Genomic DNA, 10,966 nt, shown 5'->3' with positions numbered 1-10,966 from the left:
ATCTTCTTGCTGGGATGATCAAGGCGAGCATGTTGGCAAGTTAGGGGAAACGAGTGTGGAGAAGCTATGAAGGTGCTTCCCTACGCAGAGCTTTGACAGTCAAATATCCACTCTTAAATTGAACATGCAGGGATATAGGTATAGCCGATGTGAGCCGGGATATGAATTTAAAATAGGGGAAAAAGAACCTCTGAATTTCCTTAGTATACTAACATGTATCCCATCGGCAGGTCAGAATTTGATAGTCATTCCCTTAGCTCGGTTGGCAAGGCTGATGAGATAAGGTCACAGGTCCAGTCCTTTAAGTGAATTTCACTGGGTAAATTGTTCTGATTACTGTGATTCCACCTTCAGGATACAATTAAAGGCTTTTCATTTTTCATAAGCATTTAGCAGTTTAATAGCTCTTCAGTAGCAGCTTTTGCTGTGGTTTTCTCAGTGCTTTTTTGTTTGTTTGTTTGTTTTTACCAAATTTTACTTCTCATCTTATTATTTTATTAGGTAAGAAACTTGTTTAATTTAATTTGAGATTATTGTTTTTGAATATGTACGTTTTATTGTAATCCGCCAAGTACTTTGGATGGTGCAGACAGTAAATGTGAATCAGTAAATCCAGGCCCATAGCTATGTCTGCTTTTACAAACTCCTCTATGCTGCAAATGGTATGGTATAAAGGATTTGCAGCTTTGGAAGCAGCTGAAATAAAAGCAGACCTTGCTATGGGACAGGATGGGATGCTTTTCACATTTACAAGGATCAAGCCTGGTATTCCCCATCCTCTTACCACTTGACTAAAGAGAACCCCACAAATGGAGTCCAGGATGTTTCCACCCGAAAAATGACTTTTTAAAAAATATTCATTTTTCCTAGGTTTCCATATAATCATAAAATAATTGACTAGTGTTGACTTTTTTCTCCCTAGGAATTGAATCAGTGGCCATGAAACTCCAAGATGCGGGGGAGTCCATTGACTGTGCTAGTCCTCTCTTAACTGTAGGATGCATCTGCAGGCAGGAGTGGGGTCTGCTGGGCATTATCATGTCTGACGGGTGTTGCTGGCATTAGACGCACAGGCTGACCCGAATCTCTTGCCAGAGCCGGTGTTTGGGTAGGATGCACTGGGTGGTCGCCCCGGGTGCCGTGAGGTGAGGGACACCTTGAGCAGAATAAGAATCACTCGTTCTGAGGCGGCGGGAGCGTGGCAGATCCCATCCCATCACGGCTGAAGAGAGGCCCTGTGGGCAGCGGCAGATCTCATCCCGTTGTGGCCAAAGAGAAATCCAGCAGGGCAGCGGCACAGGCTGAGGAGAGGGCCAAGGGCGTGGGTGCCATTGGTCGGGAGGGTGAGGGGAATTTTTGCTCAGGATGCCATTTGCTCTAGAGCTGGCCCTGTCTGTTGGCAAATGCCCTGAATCTCAAGCATCCAAACAGAACTGTTCTGATTACTGCTCCCACCCCTCCCCTCAAGGCAGCCTGCAGGGAACAGAAGGGAATGGGGCTGGAGAAAGGAGCAGAGCCCTGTCTGTTCCAGCTTCACCCCTTGCACCTCTTGTCCCCCACAGGAAGGACTGGAGCAGACCCTGGAGGTAGCACTAGGGGGGAATAGGAGGGGAGGGGCTGGAAAAGAGAGCAAAGGTGCCCACTCCAATCTCATCCTCTCTCAACCTGTCCCTTTGTTTCAACAGGAAGTCTGAAGGGAGGGGATGGCACAGACACAGACAGCCTGTGATCCGGGGACCTCTAGAGGTCAATAATAAAAAAATAAAAAAGGTTGAGCTTCTCCATTTAGTTTAGGTGCCTAACTTTGAACTTAGGTACCTTTCAGCTGAAAATTGACATTAATTTAAGTCTTCTATTTATTTCAATAAATTTAAGATCCTAAGGGAGTCATTTACTAAGCATTTTCCCATAGACACAAAATGAGAGAAAACCTTTAGTGAATGACCGCCCCAAATTAGGTGCCTAATTCTGAAAATGAGTGCTAAGTGGCTAACTAACCCTGGGATTCATCATTCCACTATAAATATAGCGGAATGATGGTCTGTGGGAAAGAAAGTGGCAGGGGGCAATAATATGCAACTGGCGGTATCGCGCGGCAGTGCGTTTTCCCCATAGCACCACGGAAAATTTCCCAAAACATTATTGCTCGCAGCGCTGCCGGGCTATAACCCTGCCCAAACCTCGTCCACACTCCTGCCCTTCCCTGATTTAAATTGTACCTCCGTGATAACGGCACATCACAGTTTAAAGAATGACCCTGTTTGTATCATCGCCTAACTCCACCTACTTTTTAGGCTCCTAAATTAAGACACTCAGTCCTAGTAAATTTTCAAAAGGCCAATTTAAGTGCCTAACTCCAAAAGTTAGGAGCCTAAGGCCTTTGAAAATTGGGCACTGTATTTATTTTTGCATTGTGGCTGCCAGCTGTGTTGCGGTAACAAAAGTATTATTGTTATTTCTGGAAGGAAATGAGAAGGTCTTTGGTAGGGTGTATACACCTGCCGTTTATTTCTGAATTCTTGCTTTTGGGATAGTGCAGTAGATAGATGGGAATGTGATCACAGTAGTAGAAGTGGGAGGATAATTCTGAACTGTTTTGAGGTATAAAGTTTTATGATTCTATTTTCTAACTAGAGAGGTTTTGTGGGGTGGCTGGTGGTGGAGTAAGGGATCACGTTTTATAGTTACATGCTATAGTAGTTTATTTGTATTATGTGTGATTTTCTATGTTATAAAACACCATGAGTTGTTTAGGAAGTGGCACTATATAAATGTCAATAAATGAAATGTGAATTGAAGCTGCATTCCGTTTTTTTGTTTTATATTTTATTTTTTTGTTGCTGTTGCATCAAACTAACTGTCTTTGAATGGCTTGTGGTAATTTGTAAATGGGGATCTTTTTAGGCTTTAATATTATGGTTTAATTGATTTCTGGATTTATCCTCCTTGGAGGCTTTAGATTTGCGAAGGTTTTTCTAAAGACAGAGAGTTGTTTATTTTATCAATTTTGCTTTGTTGAATTTGATTTTGTAATTATATATACCCTATATAGATAGATTATTTTGTAATTTTATGATTATTTCTTTGCTGTAACTGATTTTGTAGTTGCTTTTATATTTGCTTGATGTTCTGTTTGTTGTAAACCACTCAGGTATAAAAATTGCAATAAACAAATAAAGCAGGATAGCTGGCCACCCTACTGAATGATGACTTCCTCTGTACTACCACTGAGTGCTAAAGCTGAGTTTCACTCTGCTTTATTTTTTAGGTTCTAATGTTGCAGTGCGATATAAACATTCACTTACAGCAGTCACAGGCCAGAACGTGACCCTGCAGTGTGAGTTCATGCTGCAATTTGAGGTTCTGCAGCTAACCTGGCAGAAGATAAAAGGTTTCACCTCAGAAAATGTGGCTACCTACAGCAAGAAGTATGGGGTTAAAGTGCTGGGTGCATTCAGCAAGCGAGTGCACATTGAAGGCATCAGAACCAGCATGACATCCTTCAGTCTGCAGGCAGTGAAGCTGGAGGATGAAGCCTGCTATATCTGCATTTTTAATGCTTATCCACATGGATTTTACAGCGGGAAAACATGCCTCCATGTTCAAAGTAAGTTAAACCTTAAAAATGGAACACTACACATGCCAATCTCCCAATTCACCCATAGTTCTGGCCACTCTGCATGCCAGTGCCTCTCGTCTACACACAGTGTTTCACATAAGAAGCTGTTAGTGAAATTATACTTAATGCTGTGTCCATGGAGAATGAGTATTATTGCATCCAAACTAGAGAATTAATTCTAATTTGGATTATTTGAGCCACAGTTGACACTGTTTTAGAATTACCAGCTGGTTTTAGGTCATTAAGGTCAGTCTGAGCTAGTTTATTTTTGCCCCATTGCATCTATGGACTGGAAACTGGTTGATAACTAGGAATGTGCATTCATTTGAAACAAATGGGTAATCAGAAACAAATGAGAGTATTTTTGCTTCAGGTCATTGAAAACTGAAACAAATAGACAGAAACTGCTAGTTCCAATCTGCGGGCAAAATGTCCACAGACTTTAGCCCATGTGGGTTGTTTGAAAATAACTCTCCCTATGCCATAAGAGCATAAGAAATTACCATGCTGGGTCAGACCAAGGGTCCATCAAGCCCAGCATCCTGTTTCCAACAGTGGCCAATCTAGGATACAAGTACCTGGCAAGTACCCAAACACTAAGAAGATCCCATGCTACTGATGTAATTAATAGCAGTGACAATTCCCTAAGTAAACTTGATTAATAGCAGTTAATGGACTTCTCCTCCAAGAACTTATCCAAACCTTTTTTGAACCCAGCTACACTCACTCGCTCTCTGCTATGATCATTTAAATATTATAAATGTTTTAAAACACAGAAATTTAGGATATGAAAGCAGAAAAGTCTGAAACCCCCTTCCCAAGGGAGAGAGGGTAAAGAGCATGCTACCATTTAAGTGAACTACAGCAGAGAAAAAAGAGCACAATGCAGCTATGTAACATGCACCACCAGCCCAGGAAACCCAAAATGAGATTGAAAAGGTTGCCAGAAGGTGCTTAAATGACCATTGAAGGTGCTTAAATAACCATTGAATAGATGAACATACATGCATATTCTCTGAACATATGTAAGATAATATCACAAAAGTCAGAGGTTAAGAATACATCATCCTAATGTATTTTATTCATAACAGCTTTAACATGTACAAAATAATTTTTCACTATTTATTATTGCGACTGGACCCTAATTTACATACAATCTTAAATACATAAAGAAAATATTTTTTCTAACATATGTAAACCTAATACTCACGATAAATGGTGTGAATGAGGGTTTGTGTGAGTGGGGATTTATCGTGGGTATTAGGTTTACAAATGTTAAAGCTGTTACGAATAAAATGCATTAGGAAGAAGTATTGTTAACCTCTGATTTTTATGATATTATCTTACACTGAATAGATGAGTCAGAGACTCTCAGATAGGGGATTTGCATGTCATAGCCTCCAGACTACTGTTGGTAACTTGCAGTGAAATATCACGTTAAATCAAAGGATAGCAAAATTCTAAATTACAGAACTATGACTGGAAAAGTCCTACACTGAAGAATTCTGAATGAGAGAAGGATTTATGAGAGAAATGTACTGAAAAAACAGTCCTAGAAGCAAACAGATTATCACCCTGACTAATAAGGGGAGTCATACCCTTGGGTACCCAATTCTCAGACAACAGAAAAAAAAAATCAGGCAGGATGGAAGGGTATGCACATCTTCTCTTTCCATGGTTCTGCCTGGGTCTTGGCTTTTTGGCTGAGAGAAGGTGACCCATCTAGGCTGGATAACAGTGAATGACTGCCCATGAGCTTAGTGGAGCTAAAATTGCTGAAAGCTATGACTGCGGAGGTCCTGAATCATTGCATGTTGAAGAAACCATGAGCCTAGTGGAGTTGTAAACCCAAGCTGGAGAAGACCTGAAGGACAGTAGCAGATCTGGAGATCGAGTGACCCCCCCCCCCCCTGAGAGGAAGGGGATCCCAGTGACAGATCAGGAGGTGAACCTGAGTCCCCCAGGAGGGTATGGACCCCAGCATCCGATCATGCAGATGCCCAGGAGGAAGAGGAGACCAGCGGAAGATCGGGATGTGATCTTGGGTCCCCCTTGAGCAAAATAACCCCAATGGTAGATTGAGCAATCCCCCAGGAGGGTGTGGATCCCAGTGGCAGATCAAGTGGTCCCCCAGGAGGGTGTGGATCCCAGCAACAGATTGGTATGTAACCCTGATTCTCCCAGGAGAGTGTAGACCCCAAAAGCAGATCAAGCTGTCTGCCTGGAAGGTGTGGATCCCAGCAGCAGATCGAGCAGTTCCCCAGGAGGAAGGGGACCCCAGCAGCAAGTTCAGAGGTGCAGTCAGGTTCCCCAGGAGGGCATGGTCCCCAGAGACAGACTGGGAGGTGAAGTAAGGTACCCAGGAGGACATGGACCCCACAATTGGCATGAACCTTTGCTGAGCAAAAGTGGCACCGAGGAGATGGCAGCGGTTCAGATACAATAGACTCCCCAGGCCAACACTGCCCACCAGTCCAGTTTTATCTTTTCACATGGGTGAGACTTGGTAAAAAAAAAAGGGGGGAGGATAAGAATAACACTTGATTAAGCAGGAACTCAAGAGGTCCCTTCTATTCTATATGGTGGTATACTGAAGGGTCAACAACCTCAAATTACCCAATATTAAATATTCTTGCTACCTGGTTAGAAATGTATATAGTTGTGTGCCTGAGACAACTAACCACGAGTAGATAAGTGGGCTGCTTGACTTCCTATTAGTGATGTACATAATCATGTAGAAATGTATATGCTTGTATAGTCTATTAAACCTGTATATATTTGTACATGCTGCCAGCCTTGTTCACAGTCCCATTTGTTTCCTGAGGTGAAGGGAGGGGAAATCCCACCCACTAACACCTTCTTTCCCCAGGTAGAGGCACCAGCCGCCAAGGATGTGAGGACTGAAAGAGTCTGCCTTGGCGGGGGGGGGGGGGGGCCTCTCACCAGGTCGGTCCCAGACCCAGGAACGCCCTGCGAGGTAAGTGGTCAAGTGGCATTCTAAGTGCGGTAAGGTCCAGTTAGTCTGCCCCCAGTTTCCTTCCTGTTGCAGTATCAGACCCGTTGATCTCTGACTTCCCTTCACTTCCCCACTGATAAGGATGCTCTGTATTTATCCCAGGATTTCTTGAATATCGTTACTGTTTTGGGACTCCATCATCTCCACTTTTCCATGCATCCTTTCAGTGAAGAAATATTTCTTTGTTACCCTGAGCCTGCTCATTTGTGCCTCATATCAGGATCTCTTGTTCTAGAACATCTTTTTTCCACTTGAAAATAATTTCAGCATTGTGATGCAACTGTTGGTGGGAAAGGGTGGGTTGATTTGGGGCTGGGAAGGGGAAGAGGGTTTGTAACTGGGTGTGAATTTGTTCAGTAATATTCATTGTCAGCTGTGTAATTTCTTATGAAAAAATTAAAATAAAGAGCTTAAAAAATGTTCATATTTGTGCATTATTGACCCCTTTGAGATATTTCTATCTTACATCCCCATCTCTCTCCTCTTAGGAGAAAAATGAAACAGGACAGAAAACGTAGATTGCATATTGTGCTTATTTTCTATTGTGTAATACTAGTGAGCTCCCTTATTCAATAGGGTTTTGTCTGGATAAGCTGCAACTTAACTGGACATATTTTGGGGGTTCTAAATATCCACGCCCACTGACTGGTTACATTTTAGCTGAGTAAGTCATTGTCCAGGCTAAAATTTAACTGTATAAAAAGAAGCAGTACAACACGGCATTCGAAGGCCAGGGCTTCCACTTAGCTGGACAGGTGCTGATATGTAGACTACTGGCTAAGTTTTTACGTCGGGTAAGTCTGAACACAGCACTGTCCAGCTAAGTGGAAGCCCTGCCAGTCAATGTAATGACCCCTTTGGGCTCATTACCATTAAGGTCTTAGTGAACTCCTTTTAGCTCGTTCAATATACTTGGCAATTAGGGGGGGGGTCCCATTTGGTACAGCCCCTCCCTTTTAGAGATCTAGGATGGCCATCCCTTTGGTAGGCAATAAAAGCAGCTCTCTACTGAGAGAATAAGGGTGGGGTTTCCAGAGCAGTACAGAAGTGTGTTTCTAATTTTGGATTTTTGTGCCTACTTAGAGGATCCAAGCAACCCCTGCCTAGGGATCCTGAGCAAGGTCAGGAGACTACACTTCCAGTCCACTAACTGGCTGGTTTGGGTTTTGCCTCTGGTTTATTTTCAGGTTTTGGAAAATGTTTTTGGTAGGAAACCTTGGAAGACCTCTGGATGTTGCCTGGAGAGAAGGCATGGGAAACCCTGTCCCTGGAGGCCCATGATAAGGAAGACTGGCCCCTTTGTAACCTTTTTCAAATATGCAGTAAATAGCTGAGCAGCTGAAGTTATCCAGCTAACTTTATCCAGATAACCTTTCCACTTGCCAGCTTACTGACCTGTGAGTTCACAAGTAGAGTGCCTACATTGTCACTGTAAAGGGAATAAGAGTAATTGTAGGGCACCATTCTTCTATATAAAGATCTGGTACCAGAAACAGAACAATAATTAAGCAGGACACAGTAATAGGTAATAAGAAAATAGGATAAAAAAAGTGTGGAATAATTTTTTTCATATTTCTTGTACTTTTTATGAAATGTTATAGGTTTTTTTTTTTCAAATTTTGTGTTTCTTAGTCATTTAAATAAAATAAATTAACTCTTGCAATCTATATGAATTTTTCTTCTTGCCTTCTTGAATTACCTTCAAATTTAGAAACAGGATTAAGACCTGGCTGTTTGAACAACTTTCACTAACTGAAATTCTAAATCATAGAGTCTGATGCAATAAGATTAAGAGGCATGACCACTGTATATATTTATTATAGTTTATAATGAATTTTTTAATTCTGTTCATTTTGTGGATATTGTTATATGGCTATAATGGTTTGTGGGGTTTATAATTTGTATTGCCAACCACCTTTATCTATATGATAAGTTAGTGATAACCAAATCGATTAAACCATCAGCAGGCAGCATATTATTTTCTTAACATGTCTTTCTTTGCTATACTCCAAAAGAAATTGGGAATGTGGGAATGCAGAAGGATAAAGGTAGAATTATATCTTTTAGTCACTCCAAGCAGATGATTTTCCAAATCCGCATAGAAATAATAATTGGAACTAGGTGTAATTGCTGCACACTAGTACCATGACCCCTGAGAAGAAAAGATTAATGGGTATTCATTCAATAAGCAAGTGGACTATTGAATGAATACCATTCCATCCAGGCACTGGTGTATTAATGGTGACATGTACTTATTTCAGGGAACAAAGAATCTTCAGTCAAAAGATCCACATCATTAAGTTAGTTTTTTATCTCTCAGGATAAGGATAGCCTCTAAAGGTTGTGTAACCCTTTCTTATGGATAAATTATGTCCTAAAGGGCCATAAAATATTTGCATTTTGGGGCTACCTCCTCAGTCTCTTTCCCCCGATTCTTGCTCCTAAGGATGGTTCTTTCTGTTGGGGTGAAGGATAACCTCCAAAGCCCAGGGCTGGAAATAAACTCCCTTGAGTGTAGAATAAGAATACCATTGCTCTTTGGGCAAGGCAAAGTTATAAAACAGGCTGGATTTACTGATATGGGGTAGATTTTTTAAAACGTATGTGCATGCATCCATGTGCACATATGGGCTTGCATGTTATAAAATCCGGGCCAGCGCGCGCAAGAAGGGGTGGGATACTGCAAAAATTCACACGGCGACACCTCGTGGCCTTCCCCAGTTCCCTCCCAGTCCGCTCCAATTAAGGAGCGGACTGGGAGGGAACGTCCCTATCTCACTGCCCATACTCCTTCCCTTTTCCCCTGTCCTCTCTGACCCCTGAAAACCGCCTACTTTTTTTTGTTTCTGAGCTTACATAGTAACATAGTAATGATGGCAGAAAAAGATCAAAATGGTCCATCTAGACTGCCCAGTAAGCTTCCCAAAGTAGTAACTGCCGCTCCGTACAGGTTACCCCAATGTTTCTCTTAAGGGTAGTAACTGCCGCTCTGTGCATGTTACGCCCATGTTTCTCTTAAGGATTGTAACTGCTGCTTCGTGCAGGTTACCCCCATGTTTCTCTTAAGGGTAGTAACTGCCGCTCCTTGCAGGTTACCCCCATGTTTCTCTTAAGGGTAGTAACTGCCGCTCCTTGCAGGTTACCCCCATGATTCTGTTAAGGGTAGTAACTGCCGCTCCGTGCAGGTTACCTCCATGTTCTCTTAAGGGTAGTAACTGCCGCTCCTTGCAGGTTACCCCCATGTTTCTCTTAAGGGTAGTAACTGCCGCTCCGTGCAGGTTACCCCCCATGTTTCTCTTAAGGGTAGTAAATGCCTGCTCCGTGGCAGGATACCCCCATGTTTTCTCTTAAGGGTAGTAAACTGCCGCTCCGTGCAGGATACCCCCATGTTTCTCTTAAGGGTAGTAAACTGCCGCTCCGTGCAGGATACCCCCATGTTTCTCTTAAGGGTAGTAAACTGCCGCTCCGTGCAGGATACCCCCATGTTTCTCTTAAGGGTAGCAACTGCCGCTCCATGCAGCTTACCCCCTAAGTTTCTCCTAAGGGTAGTAGTAACTGCTGCTCCAGGCAGGTTTAGCATTTTTATTTATTCCCATCCTCTAGCCCAGAGCTTTCCAAACTTTTCATGTTGGTGACACACTTTTTAGACAAACATAATTTCACGACACGGTAATTCAGGTCTACTTAGGTAAACCAGAGGTTTAAGGTTAAACGAACGAAAACATATTTTCGACAATTTATGTATGTTTCCTTAAATTATATACATAAATAAAATGTTTCACGACACAACCTATCTCATGAAAAACCTTAAATTTATATTAAAAATATATATTCCACAGATTCATGTTATTGTTATAATTTATGAGAAACAATAATAAACAAATTGTCTGTCCCCCACACACTCATCTCTCTCCTCCCCCAGCACATGTCCTGGCCCCCACACCCTCATATCTCTCCCCCTCAAGCACATGTCTGTCCCCCCAGCACGTTTGCCCCCCACTCACTCATCTCTCTCTCCCCCAAGCACATGTCCTGGCCCCCACACTCGTGTACCTCGTCTTTTTTATTGGTTAGCCAGGTTAATGCTGCTTCACTCCCTTCCATGATCACCAGACACTGCTGCTTGCAGTCAGTACTCCTCATGGCCAGGCCTCATCGGCAGCAGCAGCCAATGCAAGGATGGCTGGGCTCGTTCCACCCACCAAGCCCCCCCAAAAAATGCAATTGACAGCAAAAATCACCCAATAATAAGCAACCCATAAACTGAAAAAAAAAAAGTGAATCTCTAGAAAAAAAAAAGCCCAAACTCGCATCAGAGTTGACCGGGCTTT

The 10,966-nt window shown here is 42.5% G+C and overlaps 1 protein-coding gene across 1 annotated transcript in view; it reads left to right on the top strand.

Moving 5' to 3' along the window:
• Nucleotides 1-3,268: 3,268 nt before the first annotated feature.
• The window catches only part of LOC115082669, a gene marked incomplete at both ends in the record, with an annotated part of 51,388 nt that continues 43,690 nt past the window's right edge, over nucleotides 3,269-10,966 (top strand). The window contains one exon of the mRNA XM_029586864.1: nucleotides 3,269-3,607. Within this exon, the coding sequence (XP_029442724.1) occupies nucleotides 3,269-3,607 (339 nt within the window). The remainder of the gene's footprint in view (nucleotides 3,608-10,966) is intronic.

Source organism: Rhinatrema bivittatum, unplaced genomic scaffold, assembly GCF_901001135.1.
Source record: "Rhinatrema bivittatum unplaced genomic scaffold, aRhiBiv1.1, whole genome shotgun sequence".
NCBI lineage: Eukaryota > Metazoa > Chordata > Amphibia > Gymnophiona > Rhinatrematidae > Rhinatrema > Rhinatrema bivittatum.
This window is presented reverse-complemented; position numbering and strand designations above follow the sequence as displayed.